This window comes from Nelumbo nucifera, chromosome 2, assembly GCF_055504915.1.
Source record: "Nelumbo nucifera cultivar China Antique chromosome 2, China Antique-T2T, whole genome shotgun sequence".
Classification (NCBI taxonomy): domain Eukaryota; kingdom Viridiplantae; phylum Streptophyta; class Magnoliopsida; order Proteales; family Nelumbonaceae; genus Nelumbo; species Nelumbo nucifera.
The window spans coordinates 54,683,402-54,702,787 of record NC_142650.1 but is presented as its reverse complement, the minus strand read 5'-3'; the positions used below and the strand labels follow the sequence as shown (position 1 = coordinate 54,702,787).

The following is a 19,386-nucleotide window of genomic DNA, read 5'->3' as shown; positions in this document are numbered from 1 at the left end:
CTAAATTTCTCCTGAATTCTTCATGAGCTCACTGTCTGATGTTCAAATTACTTGAACATAGAAGAACTAATCACAAGCCTCCTGTTAGGAAATGCCTAACCAGGGTCTTTTTCAAGGAACCACCCTCCAGAACAGAGAGGGAGAGAAGAAGAAGATTGGAAGAGAAAACTTAGATATGCTTTTCCATGCCTTCCCCATACATGAACCCACCCTTATATAGACATTATTACAATAGAATCATTTCGGTTAGGCTTGGGGATATGTGCTCTGTCATGGCTGATGTGGCCTCCTGCGAAAAACCAGCTGTCCTGTAGCTCACCTGGCTTAAGGGGCTCTGTTGGGAACCAAGACCCAGATCCAAACCCAAGGCCCAGACCTCCACTTACTCGCACCTACCTGAGGAAGAAGGCACGCAAGCAGTTTCAGCACCCAACTGCAGCAAGCAACATGTCAGCTGGTCCCTCTGCATGAATTCGTTAGAGCTCAGAGTCTGTTGTTAGAGCTCAGAGTTTGTTGAGATATTTTGTAACCGAAATCATTATAAGAATGGGTTGGCCGAATGAATGAAGCATGCAAGATTGAATCCTCTCTCCCTCTTTTCTCTTCATCTCTGCTTAGGAGGAAGGGTCTCCCTCAAAGAGACTCCTGAAGTGAGAAGCAACTCATCAATTGGTATCAGAGCTGCGTCAACTAACTTGAACGATCGAAGATGACCAATACCAGATCGGTGACGCTGGACGAGGGTGGACAAGATCGAAGTCGATCTCCACCAGGTGGTCACGGGGCTTAAGGAGATCAAGGAAGCCATGTCAGTAATGGCATCTCAGAAGGAAATAACTCCTCCCGCCGCCGGCCGAGAAAGCGACAACGAGGAATCCAGCTGGGGCAGCAACAGAAGGGGGAATTACGTCCCAGGAAGACTCACCAAACTGGATTTCCCAACATTCTACGAGGGAGATCCGATTCCTTGGATCTTCAAGGCCGAAGAGTATTTTGAGTATCATGATGTACAGGGACTCCAGCGCATGACCATCGCCTCTTTCCATCTAGAAGGGGAGGTGATTCTGTGGTTTTAGTGGTTCCGGCGCTCCCAACCCCAAATCTCATGGCAAGAATTCATGGAGGCATTGTGCATAAGATTTGGTCCTACCGGGTACGTCGATTACGAGGAGATGCTATCTCAGGTAAGGCAGACGGGAATGGTGAGAGACTACCAAGTTGAGTTTGAACGGCCAGCCACCAAAGTATATGGGTGGCCGGAGAAGGCGTTGGTCGGCTGCTTTGTTGGAGGACTGAGGGACGACATCAAAGTAGAGGTGAAGGCTCTTCAGCCCACTTCTCTGTCTGCGGCAGCAGGACTGGCAAGGCTGCAAGAGGAGCAACTCGACCGACTAAGGAAGGTGACGACTCGACTTTCCGGGCCCCTGTTAAAAACCCCGTCCCACCAAGATGGGCTTCTCCCTCGGCCCATGACAGAACCTAGCCAAACTGTAGGGGAACCCACTCGGCCCACCCAGGGACCCTCACTGTCAACTAGGAGCCTAGTCCCCTTCAAACGCCTCTCCTGGGCCGAAATGCAGGCCCGGCATGAGAAGGGCCTGTGCTACAACTGTGATGAGAAGTTTGGGCCTGGCCACCGATGCAAAACCCAGCGGATGTTCTTGCAGCAATGGGAGGAGACTGGGCAGGAATGTGAGGAGGAGCTGGCTGAGGAGGAAAGGGAACCGGACCAGACTCAATACGACAACCCCGAGATTTCCTTGCAAGCTTTAACAGGGCTGGCATCCCCCAAGTCTATGAGGGTTGAAGGAAAATTCAGAGGCCGCCAGGTATCCGTACTCATAGATAGCGAAAGCGCACTAAATTTCATCACACAAGTATTGACTCGCCAACTAGGTATGACAGTTCTCTAAACCTCTCCTTTTGCTATTAGAGTGGTGGATGGTAATCACATTGAATGTGAAAGTATTTGCAAACATGAAAAGCTGGTAATCCAAGACCACACTTTCATCGTGGACTTGCACCCATTGGATTTCAGCGGGGCTGATGTAGTGTTGGGTGTACAATGGCTGAGCCAACTGGGCCCGGTCCTTTGTGATTGGGGACACATGACCATGGACTTCTATTGTGATTAGCTCTGCTGCCACCTGCAAGGTCAGGAGGTACCCAGCCCAATAGTGGAAGGTCTACACTCCATGCTAAAAGGAGGGTTTGGAAAGGAACACTTGCTGCTGATGCAAATGGGCCCATTGCCTATTGGGCCTTTACTAAAGCTAGAAAATGAGGTCCAATCATCTGAGAAGGACCAAGAAGATATCCAAAAGGTGATAGGCCAATTTCCAGAAGTCTTTAGAGACCCGGACCAGCTTCCTCCAACCCGGTTCCAAGACCACCGTATACCTCTAATCCCAGGGGCAGCCCTACAGATATCCGCATTTCCAAAAAACTAAGACTGAGAGGCTCGTGAAGGAGCTCCTGCATAAGGGCTGGATACAGCCTAGTACAAGCCCATTTTCGTCCCCAGTGCTCCTTGTAAAGAAGAAAGATGGGTCCTGGCATTTTTGTGTTGATTACCGGGCCCTGAACCATATAACAGTCAAGGATAAGTTCCCGGTCCCGGTGGTGGATGAGCTATTAGACGAGCTGGGGCAAGCCAAGTATTTTTCCAAAATGGACCTCCGATCCGGCTATCACCAAGTCCAGGTCCACTCTGAAAATGTATACAAGACAGCCTTCAGAACCCATGATGGACACTGTGAATAAACCCTAGTTGTTTCTAGGTCAAAGTAGAGAAGAAGAAAGAAGAAAGAAAAGAGAAAGGAGAAGGAGAGAAGAGTGTTCGGCCAGACTAGAAGAGAGGATGTTCAAAAGTCACTCTCCTAGCCGACCCACTTGACTTTTATTCATGAAAAACTTGAGTTACGAGAAAGACAATTTTGTCCCTCATAGAAGATGGGACACATAACTTAAACTCAGATACAACAGACATTTCACTTTCAATAAGATACACCATAATGACCAAAATGCCCCTGACTCGAGCATTCTAACAGACACTATGAGTTCCTGGTTATGCCGTTTGAGCTGTCCAACACCCCTTCTACCTTTCAGGCCATCATGAATGACATTTTCAGGCCTTACCTCTAGCGTTTTATTTTGGTCTTCTTTGATGACATTCTGGTATACAGCAAGGATTGGAATTCCCACCTCCAACACTTGGGACAAACATTGAGTTTGCTAAAACAGCATCAACTGTTTGCCAAGCTTTCAAAATGTGTTTTTGGGCAAACTGAAGTCCATTACTTGGGCCATGTGGTTGCAGCGGGACGGGTCATGGCTGACCCAGAAAAAATAAATTGTATACAAGACTGGCCCATGCCCAAAACAGTCAAATCCCTACATGGGTTTTTGGGCCTTACTGGCTACTACCGGAGATTCATATGCAACTATGGGTCACTGGCAGCCCCATTAACTGGGCTTCTCAAAAAAGACTGCTTCATTTGGATGGAGCAGGCCCAAAAGGCTTTTGATGCTCTAAAGCAGGCCATGATCAGCCCACCAGTCCTAACCTTACCAAAATTCGAAGAGACCTTCGTGGTTGAATGTGATGCATCAGGTGTGGGAGTTGGAGCGGTGCTCATGCAAAATGGAAAGCCCATATCTTATTTCAGCAAGGCCCTCTCCACTAGAGCCCAGAATCAGTCAACATACACAAAGGAGCTGATGGCAATAGTTATGGCAGTCCATAAATGGCAACCATACTTGTTGGGTCGAAGGTTCACAATCCGGACTGATCAGAGAAGCTTGAAGTATATATTGGACCAAAAGGTTCTCACTCCAGATCAGCAAAAATGGATAATGAAATTAATGGGCTTTGATTTCTTAATCGAATACAAGCCTGGAATCACCAACAGAGCTGCGGATGCATTATCTCGAAAGGTCGATTTTGTCACTGTTAGTACACTCTCAGCCCCATTACCCTCTATTTGAAACTCTGCGAGAGGAGGCCAGAAATGACCCCAGCCTCAAAAAAGTACGGCAAAGCTATTTGCAAGACCCCTCCTCCACACCAGGGTACACCATGAAGGGACCAGACTTGTTTTTTAAAGGAAGATTTGTCCTCTCTCCTACTTCAGCGCATCAGAAGACCCTATTAGAGCTCTATCATGATTCGGTGCTGGGTGGACATTCAGGTGTTCTCCGGACATACAAGAGGTTATCTTCACATTTTTATTGGCCCAACATGAGGAAGGCAGTCGAGCAACACGTAGCATAGTGCACCGTATGCCAGCAACAAAAATACTCGGCTCAATTTCCCCCTGGGATCCTGCAACCCCTCCCAATTCCATCCCCAATTTGGGAAGATATATCCCTGGACTTCATCACTGGTCTTCCATCCGCTGGGGGCAAGACTGTCACGGGGGTAATCGTTGGGGCCCCGTGCGGCACTCGAAATGGGCGAGTAAGCCTACGAAACAAAGCAAACACACACACAAAGGCAACACGAAGACACACGAATTAGCAAAAGGCTACTTGTATTGCATTAATCAGTGGTAAGCACAAGCACACAGTACAGTGTCGAGGGGATCTCGTGCTTAACCTTTACACGCTTATGAGCTCACTCGACTACCTACCTCCCCTCAAAGAGTACGTTAAGCTTTTGGGGGAGTGACAATAGGAAACATCAAAATGATGGAAAAGCATACTAAGTAATTACAATAACGCCATTGGCGGTCCCCCTTACAAAATACAAGTAAAGCCCACCCATGACACACATGTTGACACCATGAAGGCACACGGATGGCACTCGGATGGCTCACTGAAGGTGCTTGATGGTGCGGCGAAGGAGTCACTTGTGACATTCTCCCCCACTCAATTCGATCTACGTCCTCGGAGATCGGCTTCGGCTGGTCCCTTAGAGTCACTGTTGCGGAAGGAGGGTTCTTCTGCTGCTCCCCGAACCGGCTGTCGTCCAAGGCCGAGGTGTATATTTTGGTGGCATGGTTGGGTTGGCTCATTCTGTAAGGGTTTCCTATGGCTATGTCCTTTCCTGGCAGCCTCAAGGTATGTTAGTGGCTGGTTCTGTTTGGCTAAGGGGTAGGTTTGGGCCAGGTAAGGATCAAAATGGTGTTTTGGATTATTAAGGTGTGGATTCCCATGCATTTTTCCCCAAGGGTATCTCACCAGGCTACTACGGGAACTAGCCTTTGGGATGATGTGAATGTGGTCCCTGAATGGCTTGGGTGGCACTCGCTCTCCCCGGTGGTTGTGGTCGTAGATGAGGGCAAGGTTTGACACGGCCTTGGGTCTTCTTCTGTTGGGCCCACCAGTTGCGGGCACTTGCGGCTTCTGCTGCGAAGTTGACTTCTGCTGATGTGGTTGGCGCTGAAGTTGATGCTGCTGCTGGTGTTGACTTGGGCGCTGGCATCGGTGTTGGCGCTGAAACTGGAACTGTCTTGGGGGTGACTTCTTCCTGGTGACGACTTCCCAACCCGTTCCAGTGTCGATGAAAGGTACTTGACAGGGGTTCTTCCTTGCTGACGCAAAGCTGTCTTCATGGTTGATAGTTTCTTGGTACAACTGCAAGGCTGAAAGTTGCTTCCCAAGTATCTGCACGGCTGATGAGACAGGAACCATGCAAGGAGAGTGTTCGTCCAGAATAAGCAAACTGTTGATGTGTGGCATAAGTGCTGCTTCCGCCTGCTTGAGGAACTCCACTCCAAGAACCACCTGAAAATCATCCAAGGGAACCACAGATAGATTGATGGGTCCTTTCCATGGTCCAACTCGGAGTTCTACTCCACGGGCCGTGCCCTCTACTGCCTTGGCCCCGGAGTTGACAGCCTTGACCCACCCAGTTTGTTTGGTGGTGGTCAAGCCGAGTCGCTTTGCCTCCGCAAGCGAAATGAAGTTATGGGTGGCCCCAGTGTCCACCAAGGCTTTGGTCGGCCTCCCGCCGAGGGTGATGTCTACATAACTCAGCCCCTTGTGGGCTTTGGTGGGCCGCTTTGATGTGGCCTCTTTCTTGACCATGGCATTGATGAGTTGGAGGGCGCCTACTCTGGGCGCCGCTGTGGGTTTCTCCTCATCACTCTCTTCACTATCGCTGAGTTTGGCGATGAGGGCAGTTATTTTCTTTCGGGTTGGACAGTCATTCGTCCAATGCTTCCCGTTGCAAAGGTAGCACGGCGCAGGAGGAGGTCTTCTAGTTGATTGGTGGCCCTGGTAGCTTGGGCCTCCTTGTGGCTTCTTCCCTTGTTGGTAAGTGTAGGGCTTGTTCACGGGCACTGGCTTCTCCTTTGTAGGGGTTGATTGTGGATCTCCCCCACTCAAACTCATGGTACCTGGGCTGGATGGTCTTTGCACATCTTCTTTAGGTGTTCTCAGATCAACAAGCTGTTCAGCTATGGCCATGGCGGTGGCGAGGTCCTCAACCCCGCGTCGCTGGAGTTCGAGCTCAGCCCATGGCTTGAGACCATCCATAAAATTGAACAGAAGATCCTTGTCGGACATGTCCGTGATCTCCAGCGTCAAGGCCGAAAACTCCTTGACGTAGTCATGTAGTGATTCTTGATGTCTGAGATTCTTCATTCTTCGGCGCGCCAGGTACTCTACGTTTTCTGGGTAGAACTGCCGCTTGATCTCACGCTTGAATCCAACCCACGTGTCGATGGTACGGGTTCCACGTTCAATGTCTTGGCAACACCTACGCCACCATAACATTGCTATGTCAGTCAAATACATAGCAGCTGTACGTACCTGAGTTTGGTTGTCAATGATGCCAGTGGCAGAGAAATATTGCTCCAGTTGCCACAAGAAGTTGTCAAGCTCCCTAGCATCCCGGGCACCCGAGTAAGGCATTGGCTCTCGGATCTTGATGTTCATGGAAGCTAGGGTGGAGGGAGTGCTTGGTGTGTTGGCCACTGCCCTCTTTAGGAGAGTCATCTCATCTCTCATCTCATCCAATTGCGCTTGGAATTTGTCTAGCAAGCCCTGTAGGCTGCTTTGGGAAGGCCCATCTCCCGAATTCTGTATGGTGGTGTGCATGTCTCTGAAGGCGCCATCGAAACGTCCTTCTAGTTCCACCACTGCATTCTCAACCGTCTCTAGGTTGAGGTGGAGTTCATCAACCCGGTCTCGGGTTTCTCCCACTGTCACCTCGCAACGTAGGAGGCGCATGTCCACGGTAGCTAGTTGGTCGACTGATTTGTCGTGCTTGCTAGCTTTGGTTGCACGCCCCTTTGGGGCTTGTGTCTTGGTAGGTTCGTCAAGTGGAGCTTCGTCGGTGTCGTGGGCTTGAGTCCGCCCATGTGGTGTGTCATCGGAAGCGCCTCGATTGCTCTTCATTACGTTGATGTAGGGATGAAGACGGTCTAGAGTATTTGTAGGAGCACCTGCTCTGATACCAACTGTCACGGGGGTAATCGTTGGGGCCCCGTGCGGCACTCGAAATGGGCGAGTAAGCCTACGAAACAAAGCAAACACACACACAAAGGCAACACGAAGACACACGAATTAGCAAAAGGCTACTTGTATTGCATTAATCAGTGGTAAGCACAAGCACACAGTACAGTGTCGAGGGGATCTCGTGCTTAACCTTTACACGCTTATGAGCTCACTCGACTACCTACCTCCCCTCAAAGAGTACGTTAAGCTTTTGGGGGAGTGACAATAGGAAACATCAAAATGATGGAAAAGCATACTAAGTAATTACAATAACGCCATTGGCGGTCCCCCTTACAAAATACAAGTAAAGCCCACCCATGACACACATGTTGACACCATGAAGGCACACGGATGGCACTCGGATGGCTCACTGAAGGTGCTTGATGGTGCGGCGAAGGAGTCACTTGTGACAAGACGGCGATTTTGGTTGTTGTCGACAGGCTCTCTAAGTATGGACACTTCATTGCCCTATCCCATCCCTACACCGCAGCATCAGTAGCTGAAACCTTCATCAAAGAGGTGACAAGACTCCATGGTACTCCCAAATCAATCGTCTTAGATCGGGATCCAGCCTTCCTCAGTCAGTTCTGGAAGGATTATTTCCGTTTACAGGGGGCAATGCTTCATCAATCTACTAGCTATCACCCCCAATTCAACGGACAGACTGAAATGCTGAATAGATGTTTGGAAACTTACCTACGTTTTGTGGGTTACTGGTACAACACTACATTCCAGGTGGCAGCAGGCATGACACCATTCAAAGCTGTGTATGGAAGGGAACCACCCCACATTCTTCCATATGAAATAGGTTCAACCGCAGTAGCAGAAGTTGAAGCCCAGTTGCTGGCACGAGATGAGGTACTCAACCTCCTGAAGGAGAATTTGCACAAGGCCCAACAACTCATGAAGAGGCAGTATGACAAAAAACATCGGGCCGTCGACTTTCAGGTGGGGGACTATGTCTACCTCAAGCTGCAGCCCTATCGACAGTCATCAGTAGCAAAAAGGGCTTGGCATAAGCTCTCTCCTCGCTACTTTGGGCCGTTCAAGATAATTGAGAAGATAGGCAATGTTGCCTACCGATTGGACCTCCCCAAAACAGCTCGCCTTCACCCAGTTCTTCACATCTCCTTGCTTAAGAAGTCAGTGGGGGATATGACCAAAGTTAGCAACGGCCTACCAACATTTACAGAGGAAGGAGGTATTACCATCACACCCGCCAAGATATTGGATTACGTTGGGTCCATCGCGGGAAGAACATAGTGAAGGAAGCTTTAGTAACCTGGACTGGGCTTCCCCTCCATGACTCCATGTGGGAACCGTATTGGCAGCTAAAAAACCAGTTCCCAGAATTGGACCTTGAGGACAAGCCCTATTTTGAGGGAGGGGGAACTATTGGGAACCAAGATCCAGATCCAAACCTGAGGCCCAAACCTCCACTTACTCGCACCTACCTGAGGAAGAAGGCACGCAAGCAGTTTCAGCACCCAACTGCAGCAAGCAACACGTCAGCTGGTCCCTCTGCATGAATTCGTTAGAGCTCAGAGTCTGTTGTTAGAGCTCAGAGTTTGTTGAGATATTTTGTAACCGATATCATTATAAGAATGGGTTGGCCGAATGAATGAAGCATGCAAGATTGAATCCTCTCTCTCTCTCTCTCTCTCTCCTCTTTTCTCTTCATCTCTGCTTAGGAGGAAGGGTCTCCCTCGAAGAGACTCCTGAGGTGAGCAGCAACTCATCAAGCTCAATCAAGTTGGGCCTAACAATCCCCTCCCAGTTTAGACAGACCTTGGCATCAAAATCTGAGGAAAGTCTTGCAGCTTCAGGTAAGATTCCCAGAAAGGCCCAAAATATCTAGGGACTAGTTTGCTCTATGCACAGCAAGCCACTAAAACCTGTCTTTGAGGATGCAATTTGAGGAAGATCCAATTCCCCACTTGGTACTCCACATCTTTATGCCTGTGATCATAGGCTTTTTTCATTAAGCTGTTGAGCCTTAGTAAGTTTGCCTTGAGTTCCTTGAGGATGGAATCCCTCTTCAGTAGATGTTCTTCTAAGGTGGCCACTGATGTGGAGCCCCCTTCATATGGAATGATAGGGGGTGGATCCCACCCATAGTCCCATACAGGACCTTGAAGGGGGTCATACCTGCTGCTGCATGATAGGTGGTGTTGTACCACCATTCAGCCCAAGGCAACCACTTCATCCATGATTTAGAGAGGTCCCCCAACAAAGCATCTCAGATAAGTTTCTAGGCACCGGTTTACCACTTCAGTTTGCCCGGCAGTCCGTGGGTGGTAGCTGGTGGATTTCTTCAGTTTTGTGCCTTGTAGCCTAAAAAATTTCTTCAAAAATTTGCTCATAAATGCTGGGTCTCTATCTGAAACAATGAACTGGGGGTGCCATGGAGCTTGGAAACTTCCTTGATGAAGACCTCGGCGACCATAGAGGCATTGTAGGGGTGTGGAAAACCCACAAAATGGCCATACTTGGTGAATCAATCCACAATGACCAATATGACTAACTTCCCTTGTGATTTTGGAAGTCCAAATACGAAGTCCATAGAGATATCACTCCATACATGGTCCAGAAAGGGCAAGGGGTGTAACAATCCAGATGGGAGCTGAGTATCATACTTCTGTTGCTTGCAAATCGAGCAGTTAGATACAAACTCCTGCACCTTGGCCTTCATCCCCTTCCAGAAAACTGAGAAGCTAGCTTTTTGTAGGTGCATAGAACTCTAGAGTGGCCCCCTTTGATAGTGCTGTGATATTGCTCCAAAAGTATGGGGATGTGGGCCAAGTCATAGTTTTCAAGGCACCAAGGCGAGGCTAGGCAACAGGGGGGCGCCTAGTCACCTAGGTGGGTGCCTAGGTGTCTCCTAGGCGATGGATATTTTTAAGTAAAAACATGTATCCTAGGGTAGTTCCCTAGGTTCCATAATCATATTTCCTTAATAAATATCCATAATTTTCATAAGAAAAGTATAAACTTCATGTTAAAGTATAGAAAATCAACATATTCCAACATATTCATGAGAAGAAAAAGAAGCAAGAAAAGAAAATTTGAAAAAATATAGAGGTTGAACCCCTATTTCTGTTATAGGAAAACAAGAAAAAGAAAAGGTGGAAGAAGAAGAAGAAGAAGAAAAATTAGTATATAAAAACAAAAATTAGTAAAGAAAAAGAAGAAAATGTGTTGATTGGACAACATTTTATGTTCTTTCTTACTTATTGGTTCAGGTTTTGAAGTCTTTGAGGGTTCAATACAGCATTTAGCAATGTTTGTGTTGGTTAAACCCTAACAAATAAGAAAGTAGCAAAAAGAAATTACTCAATTAGTATATAAACACACAAAATGAATATTTTAGTTTAAAAATGACTATTTATAATTATAACCTCAAAAAATTAAGAATATAAAAGTTTGTTATAACACGCTATAGAAAACTGCTTGGCGATTAGGCGAGGCAAGACTCAAAGGGCGCCTTGTCGCCTAGGCGTCGCCTTGACAACTATGGGCCAAGTCATCAGGTATAACTAGCCACCCCTTGTAAAATAAGGTGGTCCCTTGGACCTTGTACCTTGGGGTGAACTCTGGCTATTCTGCCCACTTCTCTCAGATAGCTTGCAATTTTGGACTCTGGGCTGCCTCCTTCTGTAATTCAGCTGTGAAGGAATAAATGGGCTGGGATACGAGGATGGACCTGAGCTCTTCTTGGATAGGGTGTCTAACTGCTCTGTTTTGAGCTCCAGCCCAATATTCTATCTTGTAGTCAAACCCAAGTAGTTTTTTTTTTATCAATAACCCAAGTAGATAGATACCCATTCTGTGGTTCTATGGATAGAATCTGTTGCTCCATGAGATATCTCAGGCTCTAGTGGTCCGTACGAATGGTGAACTGCCGGCCCATCAAATAAGACCTCCATCTTAGGACTGAAAACTACTGTCATGAGATCCAATTCATATGCAGATTTTGATGAGGTTCAATCAAATAATACCTTGCTGAAAAAGGCTATGGGCCTCCCTTCTTGCATCAAAACGGCCCATATTCCACCATGAGAAGCATCGCTTTCAATCACAAATTCTTTACTGAAATCCAGTAATACCAGTTACCATAGAAGGGGGGGCAACACAGCCTCTTTTAATCATTCAAAGGCTTCCCAGACCATGGGACTCCAAGCAAAGGAATCTTTATTGAGCAGTTGTGTCAATGGGGTTGCTATCTAACCATAGTCTCGGATAAACCACCTATAGTACCCGGTCAATCCGAGAAACCCCCGCAATTCCTTCACTGTTTTGGGCCTGGGTCAGTTGGCCACACATGAAACCTTCTTTGGATCTACCATGGCCTTGTCGTCCTCCACTATGTGTGGACCCTGGTTTGACCAAAACTGCATTTGCTCCCCTTTGCAAAGAGCTTATTTTGTTTGAGAACTTCAAGAGTAGTTTGTAAATGTTGCATACATATTTACATATATACATAAATATATGTATATATATTTGCATAAATATATTTAAATATGTATAATTTTAGAGTGTGTTCATTGACCAACCTGAGCCCGGCCCGGGCCCAAGCCCAACCCGAGTGCATCAAATTACAGTGTGGGCTGGGCTCGGGTTGGGAAAATCAGGTTTGACCTCAGGCTCGGGCCTTAAGCCCAAGTTTTAGGGCCAGGCCTGGGTTGACCATAAACCCAGCCCAACCCGCCCAACTTCCACCCCTATCTCAGATCAAGCTTGGAGAATACCCAAACTTGTTGGAGCTCATCCATCAATTCATCAATCACTGGAATAGGGTAACAATCCTTTATGGTAATATTGTTTAGGGTAACAATCCTTTTTTACTAATAAAATTGGTAATGAGAATGGGCTATGACTGAGTTGTATGAAACCCTTATCCAAGAGATCCTAGACCAACTTCTAGATCTCTTGCTTCTGGTAGTGTGGATAGCGATAGGGTCGGAAATTGGTGGGCTCCCAAGTGCCAAGGGAATTCTGTGATTGTGGGCTCTTTGAGGTGGCAAGCTGCTGAGCTCACTGAAAACCACATCATATTGCTTTAAGAGGCTGTTTAATCTCTGCTAAAAGTCATCATGCCCATTCGGCCCAGTTGATTGTGACATAAATGGATCCCCATTACTAGCTCCAAGACACATGAAGGAAGGCAGGTCTGGGTCAGGCCCAATTCAGCTGATCATGGCCAAGTCCACCGGTTTGGGAGATCTGACATCATAGCCTTGTAGGTGGACCATAGTGTTCCCCAAATTGGAAATCCATGGTTAAACAGCTCCAGTCACATATCATGGGGCCTAGGCGTCTTAACCACTGGATCCCCACAACTATGTCTAACCCACTAAACACCAAGGGGTAAGTCTACTTTGAACCTGTAACTTTGCACCTTGAGGGTCAAGTCGGCACAAATACCATCACATGTCAACTGTTCTCCATTAGCCACCCAAACCAAAAATATTGTGGTGGGTAGAACTGTCAGCCCCAATTGTTTAACCAATGTGCACAAGATAAAATCCATGGTGCTGCCACTGTCAATTAATATGGACATGTGGCGGCCTGAAATAAATCCTAAGACCCTCATGGTCTGTAGTGAGAACATCCCGCTCAAGGCCTATAGTGAAATCTTTGGTTGAACCGGGCTTTGGCCCATTTCGGTACCTCCAGTGTCTAGAATTGGACCTAAATCTTCATTATCCTCATCAGGTCCATTGGTCTCAAGTAGGAAAGTCTGTTGGATCTTGATTTGTAGCCCGGCCCAAATTTTCCATCACAATTGTAGCAGAAACCCTTTTCTCTGTGGGCCTGCATTTCGGCCCGTCAGTTTTTTAAGGGGTACTACTGGCCCAGATGGCCTATTAGGACAGGGATTAGGTTTGCCCAGTATTCCCCTTTGTTCAGCGGTAGGGTTTAGTTATTTATACTAGGGGTTTTAAGTTTTAACGGCCTTCTTCGCTTGGTTCTTCTCTTCAAAAAACTGAGCTAACCCAATGGCGGTAGGATAGTACTCTTGTACCAAACATCCAACCAATGCCTTCTCAGGCCAGCCCTGGGCCCGAGTGGCCAATTTTTCAAACTCCGCCTAGTACTCTTGTGCAACCTTTGTTGCTTCAGTCTGGTTAAACTCTCATCATAGTCCACATACCCAGAAGGTCCAAAGCGGATGCAAAGAGCATTAGTAAATTCAGCCCAGGTCATCCGAGGGTGAGAATGGCAGTACCATTGGTACCATAGGATGGCTTCTCCATCCAAATGGATGACAGCTATCGAAAATCAATCAAGTTCAGGGGTCTCATTATATTCAAAGTATTTCTCAGCTCGATAGGTCCAAGGGGTTGGATCATCTCTGGTGAAAACAGGAAAATCAAGTTTAGTGCCCTTACCAAATCCAACCAATGCCTTCTCAGGCCAGCCCTGGGCCCGAGTGGCCAATTTTTCAAACTCCGCCTAGTACTCTTGTGCAACCTTTGTTGCTTCAGTCTGGTTAAACTCTCATCATAATCCACATACCCAGAAAGTCCAAAGCGGATGCAAAGAGCATTAGTAAATTCAGCCCAGGTCATCCGAGGGTGAGAATGGCAGTACCATTGGTACCATAGGATGGCTTCTCCATCCAAATGGATGACAGCTATCGAAAATCAATCAAGTTCAGGGGTCTCATTATATTCAAAGTATTTCTCAGCTCGATAGGTCCAAGGGGTTGGATCATCTCTGGTGAAAACAGGAAAATCAAGTTTAGTGCCCTTACCAAATCCAGCTCCATTTCTCCTGAAACCGTTGTGGCTTGATTCTCCTTGTTCCACCTCTCTGCTGGAGCTTTGAGTCATCTGATCAAATCGCACCACCACTGTTGACAGGCCTCTTTGATTTCCTTGATCTCTGATGTTACCTTGTGAAACTCGACTTCCATCTGATCTACGTGAATCCATGGTCGTTGCTCTGATACTGGGCAATGACCTCACTCTGAAATCAGATGTTAGGAACTGCCTAACCAGGGTCTTTTCGAGGAACCACCCTCCAAAACAGAAATGGAGAGAGGAAGAAGAAAGGAAGAGAAAACTCAGATATGTTTTTTCATGCCTTTCCCATACATGAAACCTCTTATATAGACATTATTACAAATAAAATCATTTCAGTTAGGCTTAGGGATCTGCACTAACTTCTGTTGTCATGGCTGATGTGGCCTCCTGTGAAAAACCAGTTGTCCTTTAGCTCTCTCACGTGAGCTCTCTGCTTCATTGTCCTCTGGGCCTGGCTTAAGGAGTTGGATCAAGTTGGACCAAACACCTCCAAAAGTGTTCTAGCACCGAAGTACCATTGACATTGCAATGTAACCCTTGAGGTTCTCTTTTCCTCAATAATATATTCCATAAGGTCCTCGAGTTAATATTGTCCCACAAAAATGTGCAACAGAATGAAAGTAACATCATAAGAATTGGATTTTGCATCAATTTTACAGAGCGGTAACCAAAGACAAATATATACATCATTTCAAGGGTTTAGTGCATTAACAAAATCCCAAGTAAACTTCCAATCATATCACCAATGCTGGTTTCAGACTTGGCACACACACAAACAGGGTTGAGCTTGCCCACTATCTAGTAGTAGTATTTTGCCTCCAAGCAGACATGTAAAGACAGGACAGGATTGTAACAAATAAGTCAAGAATAAGGTCAAGATGGCAATAATCCCCCAAATTCTGAGAACTTGATCCTCTCACCTGGATAAATGCTTCAATATAAGTTGCCTCCAAATTTAGTAGCAGGAACAAATAGGAAATGTCCATCATCACCATGACACCCCACGTTCCCTGTATATTTTTGGTTTCTAATCACAAGCAGTCCCCACTCAAGCAGCCACCATATATACTGCCTTTGGTAACAAGCCTTTGTTCGAGCACCAAGCACCTACACAAGCTCAGAAGAATCGTTCAAGAAAAATTAAATAAATAAGTAGAGCAAAAGTAAATAATTTTTTTGATAAATGAAAAATAAATAAATTTAAGAAAAAAGAGCATTCTCTTTCTCGTGTTTCGAACCTTTCAAGCTTTGGAAGAAAGCACCTTGGGGTGACTTGATGAGTCATCATTTGTCCAGGCTCTAAGTCTGGGAACTGGAACTAATAACAGGGTAACAGAAGTACAGGGGTTTCTCACTATTGCGTACAATTCATCAATCATCACATCATTATCTAAGCCTTGTCCCAACTTAATGGTGTCAGCTACATGAATCCTGTTTGCCATTCCATTCTGTTTAGTGTCATATTCATTGTTAAATTTGCACACCCATTATTATGGCTATTATTTCCCTTTTCTATGAGGGGAAGGGGGGATAATCCTGTTCACCATTCCATTCTGTTCAGTGCCATATCCATTGTTAAATTTGCATACCATTACTACAGCTATTAATTCCCTTTTCTATGAAGGGGAGGGGGATTTGTTCTAGCAGTTTTAGCTTTAGTAGGATTTCACATAAACAGGCATTCTTTTGCTGAACATCTAATTTATAGGGTTCATTTTCCAAATAGATGTACAAGTTGACCACAGAATATCTTTACCCGTACATCTATTGTAGAGTATCTTATATGGCATTAACACTTGTAAAGTTGTAAAATATGTAAAATTGTATGTCTTAACATGCCAGTAAACAACAAGTTTATGCAACTCTTAGGTTCTTTGCATGGGTCCCACCATATCTGTAGGGCAAAGAAAACCAAGAGTTGTATAAGGTCATTGTTTACTAGCATTTCACTTCAAAAATACATATGTAAAACTCTGCATACGTTAGAAATTTTAACTAACTTGGCAAAATAAAAGTATTGAGAAACGGCATTTAGCTTCAAAAGCTAGATATAAAAACATGGCACAAGCATATTAAATGGTATGCCTGTATCCATGTCCATGTCCATGTCCAGAATCTTAGGAAATAGATCAGAGAATCAATCATATTCTAGTTCCCCATATCTGTGTTCATCTTAACATCCATATCTGGCAAAACACAAAATAGATAGTTACAACTTCCAAGGAGGTTCATTGAATCATTTGATAGTTGATCATCCCGAAAATCATAAAGGACCAACATCATTTCAAGAACCCTCAATGACAATCAGCTGTAAATATGTTAAAAAAAAAAACCATAAAGATTATTCTTCTTGGTACTGAGTGCTGCTCCTAATAAGGTTTCATTTTTAAAGATCCTCCACATGCTCCCTTTACACCCTTCTGGGTATATACTAACCCATGAAAAGGCAAACTAAAGAGAACTCCCAATAAAACCTACCTAAAGCATCAAAAGGCAAACCAATTGGTTTGCTCTTGATAAAAACGTTTCAATGAATTATACAATGGAGAAAATCTGCTTTCCAATCCATTTGGCAAACCATGTACATAAACATGGACTTCATAGAATGCAGTATTTTGCACAAAAAATGCAATTATACAACAACCCTTTTAGCCCAGTACACCAAAGGTGCTTTCATCTGTGCAAGAAATGTAAAAGAAAGCAAAGAAACTAAAAACTGGCAATAGAAGATAGAACCAAATTGCTTTGAGCAAAGTAACATATAAGGATCATGAAGATTGGCTTTGAGCAAAGTAAGTCATGACCATTCTCAATTTGTTATGTCACTATCACCAAGAAAACAGGACAGAACATTTATACAAAAAAGCCTTCCCGTGGAAATATACACAACTTCATATACTCACTGATAAGGTACATACAAGGCAGAAGGCTTGGTGAATACACCAAAAAAATTGGCAGAAATCAATCCACACCAACTGCGCTAAACAAGAATACCTAAAGCATCAAAAGGTCACCAATATTTTACAGATGCATTCGGAGCTTCCAAGTGAACTGTCACCCTGTCACAGCCACAATCATCTGAGACCACTAATATAATCCTCCAAGTCTCCCAGGCCAAACGTCCTTCCATCTGAATTGGCAACCTTGCACCTAGCAGCAAAGTATAAAATTAACCAAGCTACCATAAAATAGACTTCTACAATCGATTGGAAAAATGAAGCAAACAATTCCCCAAAAAATCGAGCCACAACCCATCTCAGAACAGACACAAAGAGGATTTCCAAGCATTTTAAGTTAACTGAGTGTGTCAACATTGTAGATATCAAGTAACACCCTTCCTTAATGACTTCCCTCCCACTCCTCCTTGTATCCATAACTGCAACCCAGCAGTCCACTGCGAACACAAAAGCTACAAACACATCCAAGAAAAACCACGTAGACAGAAACCCCGAGATCTCTGTCTCAAATCCACGGATCCAAGGAGAAGAGATGGACAATGGCATCAATTTCAATCGCACAAACAACTTAAAAAACGAGTACTGGTCTTCAATTTCACCGAAGTACCACAGACCGAGGAGTTGCGTCAGCGCATCTCTGACAGCCCATTTCATGAGCACAAATCCAGAAATCCTCCTGATTCCTAGCCACGAGCCAGCCCAAATCGTCCTCACAAACGAACGATACTTCCTCAAATGGTCGTTAACCACAGCATAAAAAACGACACCAAGAAGGCAAGAATGTGTTATCAAGAACCCTAGAATCACCCAACCATATGCTGCCGACAAGAAACTGACCAGGAAAAACAAAGTCGCCGCGTCCCGGCGACCGAATTCCAAACCCTTAGTTAATAGTTTAAAATCCGTAGGCCGATCCCCTTCCTCCCCCTTTTCTCCAACCGCTGCTTCATTCATCTCACTGCTACCATCGCCATCAGCATCATCAGTCAAGGAGAAACCCTCCGCCTTGAACAGAAATCCTGAACCAACAATCTCCGAAAACGTAATCCCATAACCCTTCTCCGAATCCAAAAACCCTAGTTTCCCTTCGCTCCGGAAGAAATGGCTCAGATTCACAACACTACCATTCACAGGATCTGGAGGAGCAAGTCCAAACAAACCCCGATCATCGTCGTCATCGCCGGAGAAGAAATCATCCTCAAGAGTGCCAACGCGGCTCAAATGAAGGAACGGGCGGCGCCGACGGGTCAAGGCGGTCGGAGATCTGAAACTTTCCGGAGATCGTACATTCTGGCCGGAGAGATCAAGGCGTGAAAGTAATGCCTTCAAGGAAGGATCCCGATCGATGAAGGAAGTGACGAGAAGGGTGCCGTTCTCGACAACAGTACGGAAGGAGAAGAGGAGGAGAGAGAGGAAGAGGAATACGTAAAGGCTGGAGAGAAAGGATGCAGAGGACTGCTTGATAATTTGCGCCGTGGTGCGTAGGTAAAGGCGAGGAGCAGTCATGGCCATTGCCGAGTCTTCCTTTCTTTTACGCTATCTATTTTTATCTCTCTCTATGTTGATATTCTGCCTGCAACTCCGTTTTCACCGAAAGTCTTCTTCGTTTCAACTTTGTGCGGAGAGGAGAGGAGAGGAGAGGAGAGGAGAAGAGAAGACGAGCAAGTAATGTGGAAAGACATGATTACCCTTTACGCTTTGGTTAAACTATGTTGTGGCTTTTGTGAAGAGACGAGGGCATATATGGTTCATTAAATGCAAGGCGAAGTGGCGAACCTTCTTTAAATAAAAAAAAAAAAAAGGAGTAAAATAGAGATTTCATAAAGGAGAGAAGTGAAAAGTGAAGAAAATCTCTTCCTCCATTCAATTTCAAGTTTCAATCGTTGCAGACTTCTCAACAGCGTAGTTGCTAGCGGTTATGATTTTGCTGCCATGGCAGCGACCACATAGCTAGGGCTAATTCTCAAAGGCTCTGCTTAGGGGGAATCCGGCCGCCGGCTTTGCTCCTCAAACCAACCTCACAGCAGTTGCAGCTGCACACCGGCAACACCAACCTCATGGGGAGATATTCGAAATGCACGGCTGCAACGTGCTGTGAGGTTGGTGCGATGAGTGAGGTTTGCCGGGCATCAGTTCTATACTTCCGATTCATCTTCCATGTTTCAGTTTATAACCAC

At 45.7% G+C, this 19,386-nt stretch overlaps 1 protein-coding gene across 1 annotated transcript; it reads right to left on the bottom strand.

Moving 5' to 3' along the window:
- Positions 1-17,034: 17,034 nt before the first annotated feature.
- LOC104601280 (uncharacterized) lies at positions 17,035-18,977 on the bottom strand. The gene has a single exon (XM_010264573.3). It carries the CDS (start codon positions 18,719-18,721, stop codon positions 17,327-17,329), a length of 1,395 nt encoding a protein of 464 aa, XP_010262875.1. The 5' UTR covers positions 18,722-18,977; the 3' UTR covers positions 17,035-17,326.
- Between the last annotated feature and the right edge of the window lie 409 nt (positions 18,978-19,386).